At 38.6% G+C, this 23,215-nt stretch overlaps 1 protein-coding gene across 13 annotated transcripts in view; it reads left to right on the top strand.

Annotated features, from left to right (window-relative positions):
* Positions 1 to 23,215, top strand: part of Cask (calcium/calmodulin dependent serine protein kinase) — a 352,639-nt gene that overhangs the window by 242,420 nt on the left and 87,004 nt on the right. For 9 of the 13 annotated variants that reach the window (XM_057758918.1, XM_057758916.1, XM_057758925.1 and 6 more), the window contains exons 8-11: positions 5,343 to 5,465; positions 10,842 to 10,925; positions 17,968 to 18,067; positions 22,140 to 22,157. In XM_057758918.1, coding sequence (XP_057614901.1) covers positions 5,343 to 5,465; positions 10,842 to 10,925; positions 17,968 to 18,067; positions 22,140 to 22,157 — 325 coding nt within the window. The remainder of the gene's footprint in view (positions 1 to 5,342; positions 5,466 to 10,841; positions 10,926 to 17,967; positions 18,068 to 22,139; positions 22,158 to 23,215) is intronic. The other 4 variants (XM_057758917.1, XM_057758926.1, XM_057758919.1 and 1 more) reach the window with 1 other exon arrangement.

Here is a 23,215-nt window from a genome sequence, read left to right as displayed (position 1 = left end):
CAGAAAAATGTCTTTATATTACAGAGTAAACTGACATGTGAGCATCACAACCATGCTTCATGATTACAATTCAGAGGTATTTGCTCAAAAGAATTTGTTTTCTTATTTTAATTTTAAATATGTGTCTGCACGTGAATGCAGGTTCTTGCAGAGGCCAGAGGTGTTGGATCCCCTGGAAGTAGAGTTCCACCCAATGTGGATGCTAGGACCCAAACTTGGATCCTCCAGAGGCGCTAAGCCATCTCTTCAGCTCCAATTAATATGACTTAAAATTCATATTTTGTGCAATGAAAACCTCAACTATTATTATCTTCTTGTAATCGCAGGATTATTGCTTTCATTATTTTAAAAAAACATTTAAAAAATAATGCTATTACTGACATTGTGGAGGGCTATATCAAAAAAACACAGAAATAAGTAAGCTGAAAGCCTGTTCACAGTCCCAATTATTCTTACATTTTTAACCATACTCTAACGCATGTAGCTGGTAGGGTCTGAAACCATGAGAGTCTGTGTCTTTGTCTCTGGTCAAGGCACTTAATGTTGAGGAATTTTTTTCCCATTATCACTGAAGCTCATGTTTTCTATTCAACTGAATCATTGCTTCATTTTGCTGTGCCTGGTAACATAAGACCAAATACAAATACAAGTTTATGTAACACTAGACTCCCAAACTAAGACCATTAACATTTTCTTTTAATTTTGTCAGTGATGTTATATTTTTGAAAGATTTGATTTTTAATTATGTGTGCGCATATGTTTGTGTGTGAATATGTGCACCGGAGAGCAAGTGCCAGTGGAGACCAGATCTCCCTGGAGCCTCCTGTGGAAACAGGGAGTTGAGCACATGCTCTGGGCAACAGCAATACTCACTCTCGTAGCTAAGCCATCTTTCTAGCCCATATTGTGGGAAGGTAGTTTCAGAGTTGCAGCCTCATCCTTTCAAACTATAATTAAAACACACAGAGGTGGAAATGGTCAATAATTTAGTATGTTAGCCTTGTGCACTGTCAGAAGTTATAAGTATAGCTTTTTCTGCTTCTCTTAGAGTCAGTTGACGACTAATAAATAAAAGCACTACTTTCAATGTAACTAAATACTATAGGGGGTTGCTTCTTAAGTAGCCACTGCCCTCCTGTCCTTGGAGATTGTGAGTGGTTATCAGAAATACATAGACTGGGCTTTCTAGTTGAATGTCACCAAATAGAATGAAATTACAGGTACTAATGTATTGAAGGAAACTCAGGTAAAAATGCACCAAGGGCCAGGCATGGTGGTGATACCTTTAACCCCAGCACTTGGGAGACTGAGGCAAGAGGATTTGTTGAAACTTGAGGCTAGCCTAGTCTACATAGAAAGATCCAGACTAGCCAAGGCTACATAGTGAAGCTGTCTCAAAAACACCAAAAAGAAAGAAAGAAACAAAGACAAAGACAAGTACCAGGTTAATGCAAATAAAGAATTCTAGCATCTGCGACAGAGCACTTCATATGCACCTGGAACTGCACTGAGCACTGCACTAGATCTCCTCAGCAGCTGATGGCGTAGTTACCATATAATAAAATCTCCCACCTGCCTTTTTGAGTTATAAGCATTTGCTAATAATAGAAGTCTTCCTTTGTGTTTGTTCAGTTGTTGCTAACTTCCTGGTTTCCAAGGCAATGTGCTTCATTCCAACAGCTTCTGGTATTTGATTTTGTCTATTTTTAAAGCATTGAATACTTATTTTTATGCCTTGGTAAGAAATTTGGACTATTTGTAATGTCCAAAAATTATTTTAAAATTTCCTATTCCTAGCAAATGGTGGTAATATTATAGGAAGTGATAAGGTAGCAACTATACCATAATTTCTGTACCAAGGCATAAAAATAAGTATTCAATGCTTTAAATACTTGAAACTTTGCGCCTTATAACTTATTTCTCATTTTATTTGGCTAATCTCACTTCTTGTTTACCTTCAATGCCTCATTTACAAAAGGCCCAGGTTTTCTTTTTTTCTTTTTTTTTTTTTTTTTTTTGGTTTTTCGAGACAGGGTTTCTCTGTGGTTTTGGAACCTGTCCTGGAACTAGCTCTGTAGACCAGGCTGGTCTCGAACTCACAGAGATCCACCTGCCTCTGCTTCCCGAGTGCTGGGATTAAAGGCATGCGCCACCACCGCCCGGGCCAGGTTTTCATCAGCAGTTTAAAGTATAGCTCCACTTCTGTTACCTCTGTGAACTTCATGGGCCTTGTCTCTTTTTTTAAAAATACTGTGATGATTCTATCAATGTGTATTGCTGCTTCTTTATTATGGAAAGCATCAATAACACAAGAATAGGGCAGAATCCTCAGCTTCGAAAGCTAGTATATTGCAATCTTATTCTGAATTTCACAGACTTTCAGGTTATTCCAAAACATCTCAAAAACAAAAATCATTCGACACCCTGATGGTACTTATCATTTGTAAGAAAAGCTCAGTGACACCTTCTAAGTGTACTATAGCTCAGTTGGAAGCTGCTCCTGCTCTTGAGTGGTTAGACATGATTCTTATTTGCTGACTTGCTTGGTCCTTTTTTTTTTTTTCATTTTCTTATTAAATTTTTGCCAGCATACAAAATAGTGGGTTTTCTTGTGGTATTTTTGTATACACACACACACACTTGTTTACATTTGCTCCTCCATTACCTAGCCTTGTTCTTCTTCCTCCCTCCCTCTGGTTCCCTTTTTTCAAGTAGGCCCCCTTCTGCTTTCATGTGTGTAAATGTTTTAAATCTAGATTCTATGTAGGAAAGACAACACTTGCTATTGGTCCTTCTCCCTACATGTCATCACTCTTCCCATACTTGCTCTTTTAAGGTAGATGTCAGAGAATACTATTTAACTGGAATACATGCTAATATTTCAAATAAATGCTATTCAAATGAGTAACTATTTTCTAACTCGGGTTTTTTTGCCCCTGATAACTCAATGTTATCTAGTTTTGCCAGCTGAAGGACTGCATTGTGTCAGACATCCTCATAAAAAGAGCAGGGAATTACCATTTGAATCCTTTCTTCAAACTTCATAACCACCACTTACAGATCTTTTCATTTGCCAAGAAAAAGAAAATTGGATTTTGAAGATCACATGAGCCCAAGGATAGGGAAGAAGAGTGTCTTAGTTAGGTTTCTACTGCTGTGATGAAATACCATGACCAACAGCAAGTTGTGGGGGTAAGGGTTTATTTGGGTGCAGGTTACAGTCCATCAATGGGAGTGAAACCAACACAGGAACGTGGAGACAAGAGAGTGAAGCAAAGACCATGGAGGAATGTTGTTTATGGTTTGTGGCCCTTCGCTTGCTTGGTCTGCTTTTTTATACCATTCAAAACCACTACTTGTGGCCTGGGCCCTCCCCTCCCACATCAATCATTAATCAAGAAAATCCCCACAGACTTATCTACAGACCAATCTGATGGAGGCGTTTTTGCAATTGACCTTTTCCTTCCCATATAAGTCTAGCTGTGTCAAGTTGGCGAAGGAAGGAAGGAAGGAAGGAAGGAAGGAAGGAAGGAAGGAAGGAAGGAAGGAAGGAAGGAAGGAAGGAAAAAATAAAGACAAGGGAGTATAGCTGTCTAGGCCCTGCCTAATTAGTCACTACTTTCAAACAGGTCCATTGGCCACATTCCAATAGGAAATGGGATGCCAATATTGAAGTAGTCTCATACCGGTTATCTCACAAAATTCAACAAGCGGAAGTGGTTGCTTTTGTAATTTTACCTCTAAAAAAGGGAAGATAGAACATCCTCCAATTTTAAGAGCTCTCCCTAGCATGGAGCTGCTTTTCCCTCCATATCTACAAGTTCAAAGCCTCGCTTCAGCCAAAGCTCAGTATCTGTTGCTAGCCCTTGGTCAAACTGGAATGATTCTTTTATGCTGTGATGCAATTACTGTGATTTCTTTTAGCTTTAAATTGCTGCATTCATTCTCCATCATTTTCTCTTAAGAGGTAACATAGATCCCTACTGGTTATGGCCAGCACACTGAGCCAGACATGTAGCTCCTTAGCAGAGCATTTGACCTTGTATATGTGATGACTAGGGTTTCGTCTCCAACAATAAAAAACAACAACAACCGTTACAAAAGCTGTGATACTATATGAAGTTCCTGGCATCAGGCAGCTCCTATATGGTCAGTTATTCAATCAGGCAACTTCCTGGTGTTGAACAGGGAATGAGACTCACCTCCGTCACTACATCCAGTTCCCACTTCCCTTCCCAACTCCCAAACTCTGAGTACTTTCCTTAATGTTTTTCTCATTTCTGGGCTTGGACATATCCCCTTCCAAGAGCCTTCCAGTCTTTGCCTCAAAGATCCATAGCCATTATCAGAAGACTTTTGGAAAACTTGGAATTCTTACTGTTTAGTTCTATTCAATTTTACCACATAAATTGGTTGTCTTGTCTCTAAAAGAAAGAAGTGACTTTACCGAGTACACTCACTATACAAGTGGAACTGGCTATTTTATGGGATTGTGATGATAGTATAGTTTTCCTCAGATTTTGAACGCTCTGATCAGAATATCCAGTTAATTAATTTTATAGCTTTACAATTAATGTTGCTCCCAATTTTATTTTTTGTTTCAGAGCTTGTGTGCATCTTTCTTTCTTTCTTTCTTTCTTTCTTTCTTCCTTCCTTCCTTCCTTCCTTCCTTCCTTCCTTCCTCCCTCCCCTCCCTTCTTCCTCCCCTTCTTTCTTTCATTCTTTCAGAATTTCTATCCAACCTAGACTGAACTCAAACTCACAATTCCCTTGCCTTAGCATCCCAGTTGCTAAGATTATAGTGATGCACAGCACACTCAGCATATAATCCCAGTATTTGAAGGCATCACTTTTAAAACTTTATTTAGCCAGGTATAGTGGAACAAATCTATAATGCTAGCACTCAAGATGCTAAAGCAGAAGCAACTGGAAGCAGTCTGGCTATAGAGTGAGTTCTAGTCCATCCTGGGAAACCTTGTCTCCAAAAAGGAATCTTTAATTTTTTTTTCATCTCAAATTTATTCTAGTACTTTATAGATCAATATATTCTACCCTTTTTAGATGAGAATCAAAAGCTAGAAACCAGAATTATGGGCATTCTACCTTTTAAATATTGAAATAGTGCAATCTAATACCACCAATAGAATAATTGCTGGTACAATATGAGGGAAAAAAATCACAAAGCATTGCATGTGTTCTTTTCCTCAGGAAACAGGCCTTCCAATCTCTGTTATTTGCTCTGAGAATATTATGCTGAAATAGTATAGATTATAGAATGTTAAATAATTATAGGTGTTGACTTCTTGAAGATAACCGTGGAACTTTCCTTGTTGCCTCCTCAGATGAATCCAAGGCAATGGAGCCATATCTCTGAAAGTGCCAAAGACCTAGTACGCCGCATGCTGATGCTGGATCCTGCTGAAAGGATCACCGTTTATGAAGCACTGAATCACCCATGGCTTAAGGTACCTGCGCTCATCTCTCACCATCCACATAGACTGAAAGGCTAGTGGCAGCAGTGCACCACCCTAGAAGATGAACCTTTCACTCTTTGCTTGTTTCTCACCCTTCCATTGGTGTTGTGCATCGTGCTTGCTGTCTTGCACCTTGTCTGAGACATGTATGATAGTCGGCTGCTGGAAAGGCACAAAAGCAGATTACAACAGAATCTGCAAGGGAAGACAAGCTGTTGTCTGGCAACATATGTACTAAAGATGAAAAGGAACAGCTGGCGTAGCCATGTTGTCTTCATTGTCTTTATTTTGGGTGTGACTCTATACTCTGTAGTACTTCACTGGTTTTCAATAGGCATGGTATAGATTTTCTGTTTTAGGGAAAAGACACATTTCAGAAGTTTTTGTATACCATTTTTCTAGATGAAGGGGAAATCATATCTTGAGACATCAGGAAATAATATTGTTTCATTAAAATGTTGTGCTATAATTACAGGAAATTCTTGCTTTATAAGGAAGAATGCATCCTTGGAGATGTTCCTAATTTTGGCACAAGTCACAGAAGTTATCACTGATAGAACCAAGATTTTAGATCATCCTCCCATGACTTACCATTTATGTCCTATATTCTGTCCCTTTCACTAGCTAGATGACATTGCTCCAGCCATTTCCTTCTTTCCCAAATTATCAGTTTTCTGGATCTTTGGGGTCTAATGTGTTGTGATTTGTTTTTCTTGCTTAAGTTCACATGCCTACATGCACATCTGTCTTCTCTTGCTCCTACAAACTCTTCCAGCTTCTGCCCCCAATCCTTGCTTCCCTCAACTACAAAACTGAACAGAATTTTATGTACCCATTTCCCCAATTTCTGCCATTCCTTTCTCTTGAACTCATACTAGTCAGGATCTCAATCCTACCAACCCCATTGGCAATGGGTATGCCTCAGTAGAGTACTTGCCTAGCATATGCAAGGCCCTTAGTTTCAACCCCAGAATCTCAAAAACTCAAAAGAAAAACAGCTCTTTTCTAGTCATTACTGACCTTCATGCTGCTAAGTCTAGTGGTCAAATCACAGGGCCAGACCTGTTGACAAAGTTCCATGTCCTGCATCACTGCCTCAACCCTCCCTTTGCCTAGAATATTCTTCCTCTAGGACACTGTGGTTTGTACCCTCACCATCTTCATATCCTTATTTAGATACATACCAGTTTCTTGGTAAAGTCTTTCCTGGCTACTGTTATACCATGTTGCTCCCTCCAAGGTTATGCAATACACTAAGATATATGTAAAAGTATTGATTAATAATGTATTCCTGGTGATAATGACATGGAATAATATACAGCAATTTTGGCATTTTGGTAAATCTTGATTATCCTTGAAAATATTACTTCTTGGGTTGAGAGATATTATTCAATAATAGAACACTTTCCTAGCATGCATAAAAAAACCCACAAGTATAGTCCCCAGTAGCATTAAAAAAGAATATTACTTTTGAAATATGCATTCAATCTTTTGATATTTTAATACTAATATTTTTTATTTTCCCAGCAAAGATTCTTCGACAGTTTTTACTTTATTGTTAGTAGTTTTTCTTCCTGATATGAAATGAACAGCTTAGAAGATTCCTGTTCTTTCTTTGCTTCTCTGAGTTTTTTTCAATAAAGCTCTTTTGTCATTTAAAAGTTACTTTTACTGCCAAATAAGAACAATGGCAGCTGTTTAAGTCATTTTTAAGATCCTTTAAAAGATGTCTTAGGATTATACAGTTACAGGGGCTTTCATTATCAAAGCTTATCTTGGCTAATAGCATATTTCTTTCTGGAAATTCTTGTGTCTACCAATGATTATAGTTCTCATCTTAAGTAGTCTGAGTTCCATATAGAATAGATTTCTGGCACCAAAATGTTTTAAAATATCAGTACCATAAAAGGAAAAGTCTGGAAAGCTAAACTCAGAGTCACTTTCATGTGTGAACTACTGGTTATTCTTACTGTTTGCGTGTCATCTGGAGATAAGGAAGTCAGTGAGGAGTTTATCTAACTGGAAGGAGCAACTTTCTTACATTTAGCCCTTGTTCATGTTTATATGTGTCTCATTACAGTGAATACAAGTTATGTTGATTTAGAATGGCTAAAATGTAAGCCAAGGCTTAATGAAAATGCCCTCAATAACTACAAAGTAAAGAAATAGAATCATGAAAATTCTTGTAATAAAGGGTGTCCAAAATCAAAAATATTATTGTTTTGAGTCAAAAATAAGAGCAAAAGAATTATTTCATCAGTTAAATAAAATAGGTCTTTTTTATTTATTCTGCGTTGAAAATAATCTGAGTATTAAACTGAGTAATATATGAATGCCTTTATATAGTTGTTGACTGCATCTGTTTAACATCCTTTGTCTATCTGAATTAATCATACTTGCCAGAATAGGCATCCCAACAACAGCAAGATTAAGTACAGGCAGAATTCAGGGTCACAGTTGCAGTAAACTTCCTAGTCTAAAAGGAAGACAGAGTCAGGCTGTGAAATGGCCACAAGGTTCTATCCTCACCAACATCCTCTTTTCCGTGGGCTGTTCTCAGGGCTCATTTGGTCCTTTGACTTTCCGGGCTGCAGCCTTATACCTAGGCTAGGATATGTCAGGAATCAAAACTAAAGTAAAATAGATAAAGGAAATAGCAGCAATGTCAGCCTAAGTGTTCTCCTGAAAGCCTGGGATCCCTGAAATGTCTCCCTTCTTTTCTCCGGCTTTCAGTCTTCTAGCCATTCCATCAGGTAAGCTCCCTAGGGTCTTATTGAGCAGAAGCATGTGATGAAATGTGCTTTCTCTGTCTCATCACTCAGCACCAGGCAGTCACTTCCGTTCTTCACTTCTCAACTGATTTCCTTATCGTCAGTACCTAACACTTTGGGGAATATATTTATGCTATTAGGTAGGAAGTGTTTTCAAAATCAACTGGAAACCCCATTTGTTGCCATGCATCTTTCAAACTGCTTGCCCTAGTCTTCCCAGTACAGTTAGAATTAGACTTCAGTTACTCATACCCAAATTTCTTGAACTACCCATGTTCAATCTGTCAGAACATCCTGTTCTACCTGCAAAATACATGCAGAACTAAAAGCTTCTATTATTTGAGAGATACTTTTAAAAGAATGAAAAACAAACTGTAAACTGAGAATAAATCTTTGCAAATTATGTATCTGATAAAGATCTAATCATCTAAAGAATGTAAAGAATTCTCAAAATTCCATAAGAAAACATAAATCTAATCTAAAATGTAAAAATAGTTAAGCAGATTTCTTTCAAAGATACACAGGTAGCTGGTAAGCACAGGCAAAGCTGTTCAACATTATTAGTCATTAGGGAAATCCAAATAATGCCACAGTGTTAGGATGTGTTAGGGTGGCTAAAATAAAAATTACTGGGACTAGACAGATAGATCAACAGTTGAGAGCATTCATTGGCTGCTGTTCCAGAGGGCTCAGATTCTATTTCCAGCACTCACATGGTGGCTCACAAGGATCTGTAACTCCAGTTCCAGAAAATCGGATGCCATCTTCTGGCCTCTACAGACACTGTGCACACATGATGCATATACACACATATAGGCAAAACACTCATGTGTTAAATAAATGTAAACAAAAAATTAATAAATGACTAACCACACCTAGTATTGACAAAGATATAGAACAACTGGAACTCATGCTTTTACTAGGAATGTAAAGGATACATCCAATTTGTAAAACAGTTTGACCTCTTAAAAAGTTAAACAGACCAGTCACATGACCCAGCCATTCTATCTTTTCCTTAGAGAAATTAAGTGTATATTCATATGAAGACTGAGTTTCATGTGAATGTTCATAAGAAGCTTTTTTACATTTATTTACTTATTTGTTTAGGTGATATGCCATGACACACATTGGAGGGAGGAGTCAGAGGATAGCTTGTGGGGTTGGTTCTCTCTTTCATGTAGGTTCTGGCATCAAACTCAAGTCATGAGGCTTGGCAGCAAGTACCTTTATCTCTGCCCTCTCATAATAAAGCCAACCTAGCCTGCCTCCTCCTTATCATCTCTCCCATCTGATCTGTCTTCACTGTCCCATCTCTGCATTCTCTCCACATGTATTAATCTACTTTATCTTTATCAGAATTTCCACACATTCTCGCTCCTTAAACTTTGTGGTAGATACTTGCTTTATTTTGACCATTCAGGAAATAGTACCCCAACATTTGCTAATTGTTTACTTAACAATTGCCTTTCTGGCTAGTTCTGACTTCAATTTCTCAAATGGCTAGTGAAGTTGAGAACTTTTTCATATTATTTATTGACCATATTTATTTCATCTTTGGGGATCTGTCTGTTCATTTCATTAGCTCATTTGTTGAGTTGGTTGTTTCTTAACTCTTGTTAGTCCTTTATATAATTCAAATACTACTTCTCTGCCAGATGTCTGGCCAGCAAAGATTTTTCTCCCCTTCTATAGGCTGCCTTTCCGGTTAATTGACAGTTTCCTTTGCCTTTTTAATACCATGAGGCCCTATTTGTTGATTGTTGATCTCATTTCCTAAGTGACCTGAGTCTTATTGAAAAAAACCTTTCCTATACCTCTATTTTCAAGTGTTTTCCCTATTTTTTCCTCAAATGGTTTCAGAATTTCAGGTCTTACGGTAAGGTCTTTGATCCGTTTGGAGCTGACTTTTGTGCGGGGTGAAAGCTAGGAATCTAGTTTCATTTTTTAAGAATAAAATTCTAAGTTGCTCTTTTGGAATTCTAAAGGGCTGCTACAGAGGGAACGGTTTCTTTCTGGGCAAGGACTGAAGCAGACCCTGCATGGGGGAAGTAGCTGAATTAGATGCCCTTGAAAAGTCTGTCCTAGTTGGAAGACTTGCTGATTTTTATAGTCCAGTTATTCCTGAAAGTGCAGAACGCTGAGTCAGTATAGACTTCATTTTTAAGTGTTCATTTTACCTGACAGCTCATGATGAAGACAGCCTCAATGCCTCAATACAATTTATATATATATATATATATATATATATATATATATATATATCTCATAATGAAATCTGTTACTTTGCATGCTAGCTACAAAATTAAGTAGAAAAAGATAACTTCATATTTTCACAGCCATTGTAACTTTAGCCACATATCTAAAAATTAGATAGCTTATTACTTTCGTTCTTTATTATTGCTAGAAATACTATTTAGCCATCAATTTTACTGTTTATATCCCTTGTCTCAGAATATGTATCAGTATATAAAATAAAATAACCAATTTCTTAAAATTAAATATAAACTTCACATTTAAGGACTTGACCTTCATAATTTATATTACACTTCTTCACTTTTTTTCAGTGATTATGTATCATTATAATCTTCTTTTATAGGAGCGGGATCGTTATGCCTACAAAATTCACCTTCCAGAAACAGTAGAACAACTGAGAAAATTCAATGCCAGGAGGAAACTAAAGGTAAATTTTAAAAACCAGCAAAAAATGTACTAGCTGGAGTAGGTGATCATGCTTTTATTCTGCTTACATTCCTACAGACACATCCTTATGTCAGCCATCATTTTTGCTACAGCTAAATAATTTTAAAAATTGCTGCCATTTCGGTAAACTTTTGGTCTTTAAGATCATTTTAAGTTAATATTTCACTAGGAATTAAAACAATAGCAACTAGAATACACATTTTCAATTTGTTTTGTCTTTAAAATTCATAGCAGAGATATGGTTACATTGTGATTCTAAGCTTTGTTTTCTCAAACATAAATGTATTGACAGAAAAATATAGCATGATCTATAATCCCACCACTGAAAAAACTGAGGCAGGAGATTCATTAGATTCAGGCCAACCTGTGCTACAAAAACACTACTTCAAAATGTTAAACTAACAATGATAATAAGACTTTAATTTTTAAGTGTGCTTTTGGTTCACCGGAAACTGCAACTGGGTTAACATGGGATCTACAGTTGAACAGCCATCATAAAGCAATCAATGAAAGCCCCACTACCATAATCTGTAAGAAAATGTTTGCAGATCGCCCGCCCTCCTTACTCTTCCAAGTTAATTTTCTTATCCTCTGCCTCAAAAAGTGAAAAGGCACTGTGATAATACCCTCATGGGAAGCCATTGTAGTTCAGAGCTTCCTGAACTACATCAGTGGTGGATGTCTCCAGCTCTGGGAGGAAGTGCTGTGGAACAGCAACACCGGACCGCAGAGATGCAGAGGAAATGATTGATGCTTACTTGAGCTGTGGTGCTGAATGTGTTAAGTCTGTTCTGTAAGTGGTTGACTAGATAGATAATGGTCTCTAGTCACGTGACTCCTACAAGCTCAAAACTTCTTGAGTATTTTCAGATGTCCTAAATTACACTATTAATTTATTATTCTTTACCTCTTGAAGATTATGAATGATATTTATACAGCTGTAGATTTTATGTAAATGTTTGGGGAACCTCTCACGTTCTAATAGTACCATGGAAGGCTGATAGCCACATGTACCTATGTGAATTTAAGTTACTTAAAATTTAAGAATCCAAGTGCCTGTTCCCCATTCATACCATCATGTTTCAAGTGCTCAGCAGGCTAATAGCTATGATATTGAACAGCATAGATACAAAACATTCCCACCCTTGGAGAAGATTCTATTGGATATTGAATACTAATGAACAGAAAAAGAACTTTTCACATATCATTATTAATGTTGAACTTTCCTATTTAAGCTTTTCTCCTAATTTTTTTTGTTGGAGTTCAAACTGGCTCTCCTCTATCTGCTTTTATAAGATCCTTGGCAAAAAATAGTTATTAATGATATGCCATCACTGACCTAGTGCCCAAAAGTACTAGGATTTCTCTGTGTAAGCCCTGGCTGTTATGGACCTCACTATGTAGACCAGAATGACCTCAAACACAGAGATCCACTGGCCTCTGCCTCCTGGCCAAAGGTTGTTTCTTAAAGTTTGACATCTTTACCTTGACATGTATCTAAACTGGTATAGGCATCATGTGGGGAAAAAAAATCTAATCATTCAAAGTAAAATTTGGTCAGCAATTTTGCAGTTAAGTTTCCTGTCCAACTGTTCAAAGAAACTATGGGCTTCTTTTTTAACTCTTTCTAAATCTTTTTAATCTTTCGTCCTCTTTTGGCTTCACATAACATTGTGCTATGTAAGGTTGAACCTTCCATTGCCCAAAACCAGATCTTTCACTCGGGCTTAGGCTCGCCCGTCACAGTAGACATGTTCTTCCCCTGGTGCCACAGAAGCAGACTTAGACCAAAAATAGCCAAACTGGTGACTAAGATTCATTTGAACGGGGTCAAACTATCACAACAAAAAGGGGTCATGTGGATTTACCACATCCCTTTGCAGGCTATTTAAAGTCTCAAGACCAGCCAAGCAACATAGAATTAGGAACGTCAGCCTAATCATTACAGGCTTGTTTTCGGCTTCTGGCAAGACTGCATTCCTGAGAATTGTCGGCCACCAGGTTAACACATGCCATGCCTGCCCTCCTCAAGAAGCTTGTTCTCCTCCCTATGCCTCTCCGATGAACTTCTAGAACAAAGGCTGTAACTTCTCTGCTTTACAACACCTACCACCCCACAGTTGATTTCCCCAAATGAACAGCTAGGTGCCCACTTATTTTTATCCCAGACAGTGATTTGAAGTTCCCTAAATGGGGTGGCAGCCTAATTTTTAAGACTACCTTAGAAATGATTAAAGAACAATTTTACTGAGAGCCAGTTACTAAATTTTGATTATGGGTAGCAGAAGAAGTAAGAAGTACACGGCAATACATAGGAGCCTCTTTTGAGCTAATGGGTGAATGAACCCCAATTCTGACTCTCCCTCATTGGAAGCCTTGAGCAAATTATCTACAGTCTCTGTGTCTTAGTGTAGTCACGGGTGAGTTACCCATGTTCCATACCTGTATCCATGCAGGCAACTCTTGTTCCACCCAGTGAGGTCACAAAGTAAAAAACAGACCCGAAACAAAAGGACATAAAAGTAGGATAAGAGTAGTGGGAGGATGTAGGGTCTGGGTGTGACCAAAATATATTAAATACATGTAGAAATTGTCAAATAAGAAATGATTTTAAAAAGGAAAAAAAACACAGCAAGGGAGATTTCTGACAACTCTCTTTGACTTTCCTTTATTAGTTTTGCAAATTGCAAAAGTATGCCTTGCCTGCTTCTCTGCCTGCTGATCAGTCTTCTCTAAGACGAGGCAGTTTAGGAATGGCGCTTTAGTACTTTAAAAGCAGAAAGTTGCAATCTTATCATGGTTTCTCTTAACGGACTTTGAATAGTCTTAACTTAAAATTATGTTTCATCCTTAAAACATGCTAAAGTATACCTAGTAAATTTGAAGAGCAAGCTTCTTTGTCAAGGTTGAATAAACCAGAAAAATTGGAGAGCTGCTTATATAAGATACTGTTTTTATTGCTGTGCCCATCAGGCTGTTCACTAGCCATAATTTACTGGAGGACTTGGCAAACAGTGGCCTGGGGATCCAGTTCAGCCTTTGAGGGGTGTAAAGTTTTATTGAAAATCAGTGTTGTATATCATTTATATTTGTGTGCTTTGATGGCAGAATTGAGTAGTATCAAAAGAAATCATGTAGCCTTCGAAGCCTAAAATATTTGTGATCTGTCCCTTTACAGGGTAAAAAAAAATGCTAACTTCTGGTAAAGTAGAAACATTTAAATTAGGAAGAATGGTCAGTGGATCTCAGTTCTGACCACTTTTTTTTTTTTTTTTTTTTTTTTGGTTTTTCGAGACAGGGTTTCTCTGTGGCTTTGGAGCCTGTCCTGGAACTAGCTCTGTAGACCAGGCTGGTCTCGAACTCACAGAGATCCGCCTGCCTCTGCCTCCCGAGTTCTGGGATTAAAAGCGTGCGCCACCATCTGACCACTTTTGATAACACCTTTAATCATAACAGGTTGCTAGGCCTGTCTGGACCTCAATTTTCTCACCTATGAAATGAATCTTTTAGAATTGCCCATCACTGAGATTTACTCTCAATACATAATAAAATTCTGTGAGCCTGTGCTATTTTGAAACATTTTCCTATTTCACATAATTGACTTGCATTGCATAGTGGAACCGTGTATGGTCACTGAGCTGAGAAAACTAAATAGACCAAACTGCCAGCCATAGGCTGGAGAAATCAGGAACTAGCTGCTTCAGAGCAGTTTTTTTCTGGCTCTGTTAAGTACTGGTATAAGTGTTTAGAAGATCTTCAACTACAGAAGTAGTTGGGAAAAGCCTTAAAACCTAACACTAACATACAAAGAAACTTGGCTGAACTTAGCTTGGAAATAAAACAAAGCATCTCTAAATTTTGATTTGGGTATGTGGGAAATATGAGTTGATGCCTAAAAATTCCATTCTACCCAGCTTTTAGGAGCATGTATAATACGCAAGGTGAAATGAGACTCTTGTGGCTGTGAGAGTGGGAGAGCTCGCCATACTCCCCTCGTCTGCCATGTTGTGGCGAGGGTAAGGGAAAGATGGCTGACACCTGTGCTGGGCAGGGGAGATGACCCTCCCCCTTACCAGGTACAGAACTCAGAAAAGCGGACCCTGTACCTTACCTGGACGATACAGTAGTACCCTGTTGGCAGAGGTATGGGAGAGATACCCACCCTGGCCATCCACACCGGGCACGTAGGAAAACTGGCCCTGAGGTCATAAGAACAGGAGAGCTGCCCCTGCCCCTCATCTGCAGCACTCAGGAGAGTGGCCCCTGCACCTCCCCTGGGCAGCACAGTGGAGCTGGCCCTGAAGGTGTAGTTGTGGGAGATCACACCCTAAGGATGAGAAAGCAGGAGAACAGGCCCTTACTCATCTCTGCTGCAAGGGGTGAACTGGCCAGGGCAATGCTGTGGAACTCACCCTGGTGGCAAAGACAGGGGAAAGCTGGCATGCCAAGCAACCCTGCAACTACCCAGGTCCAGAACCAGGGTTATGTGTTGTTGGCCCACCCCAACATCCACCCCATTTGTGATCTCCTGGACAGCAGGGGAGGGAGTCCTTTGGATGGAGGGCTGCAGGATCTCCAATAGGGAAGCAACAGGATGCCCAAGAAGAGTCCCAGGGAGGACCCAGTGTCGATGGTGTAGACTAGGGGCCTCAAACCAGACCAATGATTCTTTTCAGTGAACACCTGCATGTAAAAATATATGGAAAAGGGGTTTACTGCGTGACTCATTGTGTCACAGTACAGCTTCCATAACAAGATTTTCCCTTTCTTCCTCCCCTCCCCCTTTGTCACTTATTTTGTTTTCTTCTGGGGGGGATGGGTAAGGTTGGGAGACATAATGTAACAGACACAAAGACTAAATAAAAAGAAAGGAAAAAGATTCTTCTGTAGAAAGATCTCAACAGTCACTATTTTTCCTATATGGTTGGTATAATTCTACATTAGAAACCTTGTTTTAACCCTATACTATGGGAAATCTAGGCAGTCACCTCAAATGGCAGTATCAAAACCATTTGTGTTTTATTTTGTATGTGTTTCACTTTTTTTTTGTCTTTTTTTAGGGTGATAATTGTAGTGGTAGTAGTTGTTGTTTTAAGGTGATAATTTTAGTGGTTGTGGTAGTGGTTGTTGTTGCTGCTGCTGTTTTTAAGACATGGTCTTACTATGTAGCCCAGGCTAGACTGGAACTCCCAATGTCCCTGCCTCACCCGTAGTCATAAAATATCATGCCTAGCATCGGTTCTTTACTTCCTGTAGTCTATTTTTCAATTAAAATTTAGAGGAAAAATCTTAACATGACCCCCCAAAAAAGTGAACCTTGTGGAAATGCATTGCCACTGGCTTTTTTATGTATTTACCAACAAGTTCCTACATACATGGCAGATTTATCTTTCCTTTCAGAAAAACTCATGAGCTCAACATTTAAAATTTACATAGAAACTCTGATAGATTTAGACCACTTTGGCTATTTGATATTTAAACTACCTAAGTGAATAATTCTATATAGAGCATCAGAAGATTTACACTCATGCCTGCCTCTATTTTAGTGGACTTAGTAATGATTTATACTTCCAGAATGTTTGACAGCGTTCAAAGCACTTTTGTGTACATTAAGACTTTTGGCAATGTTATACAGCAAAGTAAGGTACATCCCCTTTGAGATTGTCAATTTACAGATAAGAAAACCTAGAGAGGCGTTAGATAGATAACTCTGTCACAAAAAGTGCTTCCTACACAAGCACAAGAACCTGAGTTCCATCCCTAGCACCTGCATAAGAACACATAATCCCAGCCCTGAGGCAGAGATGGGGGGTGCCTAGAGCCTGGTGACTAGGCAGCCTAGTCTAATCAGCAAGCCCCTGTTCCCAGTTAGGGACTCTGTCTCAGAAAGCAAACTATGGCTCCTGAGGAAGGACACCTAGGTTTGACCACCTGTGCACACGCATCCACATAAACATGCGCAAATACACACACAAGAACAAGACAACCTAGAGAGCTTCAATGATCTACTCAAGCAATGTTGCAGAGCTAGAGAGCAAACATGGCTGGTTATGCTTTTTCCTATTAACTAAAACAATAACTCCCATTGCTTTCCCACACAGTACTCCTGAAAGATGCCAGGCACTTAGTATGCCAATGCTTCTCTACTAGGGTTCAATGGGTCCTCTCCGTAGCTTCCAGGATCCACACATAACCAGGTGTGTTGTTCCATGTCTATAATCGCAGCACTTGGAAGTAGAGGCAATGGGATCAAGAGTTTGGGGCAGCCCCAATTACATAGCAGGTTCAAGGCCACTCTGTGCTACATAATACTCAATCTCAAAAACTGAAAAAAAGTTACATGTAGTTGATTCTAATGTATAGCCTGATTGAGAATTGATGTGCAAGAGTAGTGTAGTCATTGTTACAAAAAGAGAAGAGAAAAACGTTTGATAAAAGAAAACCTCATAGTCCTACTACTCAGTGATACTAGTGTTAATATTCTGATATATGTTTACTGTTTTATAATTACTATTTTCCCAAAGAAAAAATCAGACTATGCACTATATTTTGGAAGCTTCTTTTCTTTTGTTTTTTTCATGACAGGGTTTCTCTGTGTAGCTTTAGCTATCCTGGAACTCCTATAGACCAGGTTGGCCTTGAACTCACAGGATCTGCCTTCCAAGTTCTGGAATTAAAGGTGTTCACCACCACCGCCTGTCTTGAAAGCTTTTTAAAATATAATTTATTGCAAACATCTTTCTATTCTACTAAATATCCTTTCTGCCACATCATTTTATGATGACAGTCTTGTACCATACGGTACATATGCAAGTCCAAGATGTAATTAGTTCATATACTTCATTCTGCAAATGGAAGTGGTATAAAGTGATCCAAAGTTGTTTTGAGGGCCACCTCTCTCCTAGCCAACATTTCTTACAAATTTACTTTCTGCATAATTTTTAAGGTAAATAACCATTTAGATAATGCCTTATGTTTTGGGGTATGTTTTAATTGTATGGTTTTTCATCTTTTTGCATTAGGGTGCAGTACTAGCTGCTGTGTCAAGTCATAAATTCAACTCCTTCTACGGGGACCCTCCTGAAGAGTTGCCAGATTTCTCTGAAGACCCTACCTCCTCAGGTAATTGGGAAATTCCCTCATTCACCTGTGTGAATCACTTGGCATACATCTTTTCTTATTCATTCTGAATAATCTTTGTGGAAATTTAGTCAAGACCTCCAAGAGATTCTAAAGAAGTTTGATAGCCACCAAATCCTACCTACAGGTGTCTGGTTCCTCTTTATTTGAATACCAAAGCTGTGTTCCCCGAATGCTCCCAAACCAACATTATGCCAGTTTCTCTTTACCTCAATACTTCTTCCCCTTTGTACACTCCAAACTCTATGCTCCATTTCATCCACCCCAATGTCATAATCAGATTCACTGGATCTTGACGATCATCTTCTCCCCCTGCAAAACCTTCTAGTAGAAGATTTTCCCATGGAATCAGAATTGGGGACAGCACTGCTTGAAATTTAGTCCTTCCATATAAAAGCTGTCTTGTGAGCTTTAAACAGTTACCAAGTTCTTCTTTCTGTAAAGTCTCTAACTCATGTGTGCAAGTATTCAAGGAAGAAGCTCATAGAAGAGTTACCTGTTTTGATGGATGACACGTAAGTACTCCTGGGGGAGAAAAAGCTGCTAGTGCTCACACAGTCATTCTGCAAAATGCTCACATTTCCATCTGACTGGTGGGGTGTTCACCAGGACCATTCACTAAAACTCTAAATGACCAGTTTAGATGCAAAGTGCTCAGATTTCTTTTTTTCTTTTTATTTATTCTTCTTTCATACAATACATCTCTACCACAACCTTTCCTCCGTCCTCTCTTCCCAGTCCTCCCTCACACTTCCTTCTTCCCCAGATCCACTGCTTCTCCATTTCCCTTCAAAAAAGAACAGGCCTCCCACTAATATCAGCTCAACAAGGCATAACAAAATACAGTAAGACTAGGCACAAGCCCTCATATCGAGGAAGCCCAGTGGAAAGAAAAGGGTTCCATGAGCAGCAAATAGTCAGAGACACCACCCCACCCCCGACTCCCACTGGTAGGAATCCAACAAAAACCCCAAGCTAAACAACCACAGCATATATGCAGAGGATTTAGCCCAGACCCATGCAAGCTATGTGGTTGCCACTTCAGTCTCCCGGAGCCCCTATGAGCCCTGCTTACTTGGTTCTGTGGATCATTTTCTTGTGGTGTCCTTGACCCCACTGGCTACTACAACCGTTCCTCCAACTCTTATGAGGGGTTCCCCAAGCTCCGCCTAATGTTTGGCTGTGGGTCTCTGCATCTGCTCCCATCAGCTGCTGGAGGAAGCCTCTCTGATAATGATTGGGCCAGACACTGATCTATGAGTATAGCAGAATATCGTTAGGAATAATTTCATTGGCCTTTTGTCAGTCATGTTGGTTCTACCCTAGGTCTCTCAGCCATCCAGCTTCTGGATCCTGGCTGTCCAGTGTTGGAAATGGGCTCCTTCTGGTTTATTTCCTTAGCTCCTACGTTGTATGTCATCGAGCCTCATCTTTACTTCTGTTCGAGACAATTTTTATGTGGTTGGATTTGTCCTTCTAATTTGACTTTTATATACCTAAACTGGTTTCTTTAATATTTGTATATGAGCATTAGAATTCAGACTTGAGACCCTTCCTACAGCATGAACAGTATTCCCAAAGTTCGCAATATAAGAGTGCTTTTTCCTTGGTGGGTCTAGAAATGTCAGTGTTTATGCTTCTGCTCTCTCTTCATGCACATATGTGCACACACAGACTCAATCTCTTACCAAGCAGTATGTGTCTACACCATATGCAAAATGACAGGACTGAGTTTCCCAATCCAGCAGGTGTGTACTTCCTCCTTTTGACTTTTACCGATCGGGATATGAATCTTCCTCTTTTGAGTGAAGGTGATTTCCAAACACATTCAGAATCTTAGAGAAGTGACGGGGGAGAAAGCCCAGAGGCTTCCTCTTGTGCTGCCCCAGGACCTGCCTGAGCCCTTATGGTGCAGTGGCCTGGGGCATAATTTTCATTATGCACATGCTCGGATCAGTTCGTCTCTGCCCCCCCTCCCCCGCGCCCGTTATATTTTGTTCCCATCCCCTGGACAATTTTTAGAGCTTGACCATTTCTCTTCTGGCTTTCAGCATAGACTACAGTTGACCCTATGTAGGGAGAGTGCATCCAGGCATGGATTTTATTTCATATTTGTGATGACATACTAGATTCACAATTTGTACTATATTTAGAATAAATTATCTCTTTGAGATGTGTGCTCAATGTCTATACTGTCACTTTCTAGAAAACGTTGTACTCCTTGTAAATCACTTTATAAACCTAATCTCCAGAATTTGCCTTTAATTAATATTTACCTCTCTACCCACTGAGAACATGATGAGAATGTAGGTGTTCTTTTTCTGAAAAAGTTGAAATTTTTCTTTACAGAAAGAAATTATATTCATAGTCATGCTTATTTATATTAAACATACTTTATCATCTAGGTTTTCCCTTCTTTAGTACAATCTTTAAATGATTTGGTTGAAACAGTTTCTTAGTTTTTGTCGTTTTTAAGCAACGACAAAAAAGCTTCTTCCACCATCTTGTAGGCAAATTGCAAGATCTCACATTAATTGTTCACAGTTGAGCATTCCTTCTTGGCATCCCTTTCCTGCATTCTCACTTTGTTACGTTCTTTTTCTCTCTTCTCTTTTCTTTAATTCTGGAAATTTCATGATCTTCTAAGCAATGTATATTTTAAATGGCTACGGCAATTCCCTGTAAAGGATTTTTTTCAGTGATGCTATATGGGTACTACAAACAAAAAGTAGAAGAATTAAAATCTAGATGTAAGTCACTACCATAAATGAAGAGGAAATTTTTATATAGTCAGAAGTCAAAAGCAAAGAAGGTTTTTAAAGAAAAGTGTAACATTTTCCTACACGTTTCACATAGCTAAGAGAAATTATTCATACATTTCTAAAATTAATTTTTAATACTAAGCCTTTTGTGGAAGGCATTCTGCTGTAATCAACATTACTGACCAAGCAGCCATCTGGCCACTGTGTCCTCTCTGCAGCCAACACTAGTGCAGCCGTTGCAAAAAAAAAAAAAAGCCATTTCTGTATTTTATCTAGACTCAAATAGAGCTTTGCAATTTTGTAAATGAAAATATCTGCATTTGTTTTCCATTACATCCATCTTCTTTTTAGTATTTCCATTAATTTTCAAACCCAAAATCTTCTCTATTTATCCTTATACTTGTTCATTTTAAATTCCCAAAGTTAACCTTTTCTGTCTTTCTGTTTGAATTTGTATGGGTTTGTTTTACACTACAAAACGAGAAGCACATTTTGTGATTACCTGCAAATGCATCCAAGACAAAAAAGAGAGAAACAGCTGCAGAACCTACACTTGTAGGGTACTGCTGGGGGTGGGCAGAGAAAGGGCTGGGAAGACAGAACAGTGTATTTCACCACTGCCCATTCTTTACACTGACTGTCCTCGTGTTCACCTTTCATAATACCTTTTCTGTTCTTACAGAGTGATAGATTGGTACTTTTTTTACATAAGCCTAACAAAAGTAATAACTGGCAATCCCAATTTTGTGTCCCAGATTTTCTTAAAATTCTCTCTACAACATTTTTTGAGGACAGTGACTAAAACTGCTTGCCCACAAAATGCAGCATGTTATATCCTTAAATTAAAGTTTAACATCGTAATGTATATGCATTTGAGAAAATGTGAGTATTTAAAAATTACAGTTTAAAAATTAATAAGCTCCCCAGCCTGTCATCCAAAGAAAAGTTTGACATGTTTAGGTTATGCTATTTTAATGCAAAACACTTTTTTCTTAAAGATACTTTTCTATTTTGATTTTTATGACCTTCATTATGTATTTACTAGATTCCCTAAGGTTAATCTTATGGTAAACAGTTACTTTGTTACTTAATTCAAAGTGGAAATAGTCTGTTTTCATATTCCAAAGCAAAGAATTTAGAATTAGATCCCAGTGACTGATGTGAAATTTTTTTGGGGGGGTGTCGACTGGGGACTGTGCTTGTGGCTTATCTAGTGGGCCCAACTATGGCTTGATGACCTGCTTGCTCTAAAATCATGTTTGTCCTTTGTCCATATGCTGCCTTCCTCCTAGGACTTCTAGCAGCAGAAAGTAGGTATCCCTTTGTTTTCCTCTAAGGTTTATCTTTATGCAAAAGTGTTTGGCTTTGCATGGTTCATAATTGGCTTGACTTTTCCATGGCTGTTTGTGTTTAGATGTTTAAATGTGAATTTTACACTGTCTGACCATAAAATGAGAACTCATATGTATTGATTTCCTGGGGCATTGCTATTCAACTTAATTTCTCACTTATTTCAAAAGTCAAAAGGAGGCAGAGTTAAATTTTCAACCACACTTAATATTATTTCACATGTGAATTTCAAACACTAATATATTCATTCAGGGAAAAGATAACATTTTATTTTGAAGTTTCAAGGAAACTTTTAGGGTAAGTGAGTTTCCTTTTGACAGTTTCATACATGAGTGGGATTTGTTGTTGATACAGAGTCCTTTAATGTTGGGCTGTGAAATGAGCCCTTAAACCATGCCCTTTAATAACTTGACCATTAAATATAGTTATCAGAAGGCATAGAAGTACACTGGTGCAACCCCAGCACTCAGGAGAGTGAGGCAGGAAAGTCACACATGGAAGACCAGTCTGGACTATATAGTGAAGCCCTGTCTCAAAAAAACAAATAACAGAGAATAGTAATGATGGGTTTACCTTAATTGCAAAAAGATGTAATCTGGGGAAATTAATCTGTAAGAAATATGCACACATATGTAAGTAAAACTGAGGCAGTCCAGATAAAGTGGGTAGTTTGCATTAACGTCAGTATTCAAAATGCAAAATAAAACTTTACTTCAAAGTGATGCTTACTAAAGGAAAGTAAATAAGAGACAAAGATAAATTAGAAAATCTGAGTGCTAACAATTAAATTCATTGCCACTTTTTTTCATTTGGTATTTATAAGTAAATTTGTAGCGAATACAAAAATCCCATCATCTACTGATGGTCTGTGGCTGAGTACTGGATTGCTTCATTCTCCGTGCAGTGCCTGTGGATCAGAAGTAGGGGTATGGCTTTCCTAAGTGCCCCTGCCCAAAGATCTCCTGCAGTGGTGCTCCAGAGCTGCCATCCCCCTTTGAAGACATGACTCACCCAGTGG

This window comes from Chionomys nivalis, chromosome X (genome assembly GCF_950005125.1).
Source record: "Chionomys nivalis chromosome X, mChiNiv1.1, whole genome shotgun sequence".
Classification (NCBI taxonomy): domain Eukaryota; kingdom Metazoa; phylum Chordata; class Mammalia; order Rodentia; family Cricetidae; genus Chionomys; species Chionomys nivalis.
This window is presented reverse-complemented; position numbering and strand designations above follow the sequence as displayed.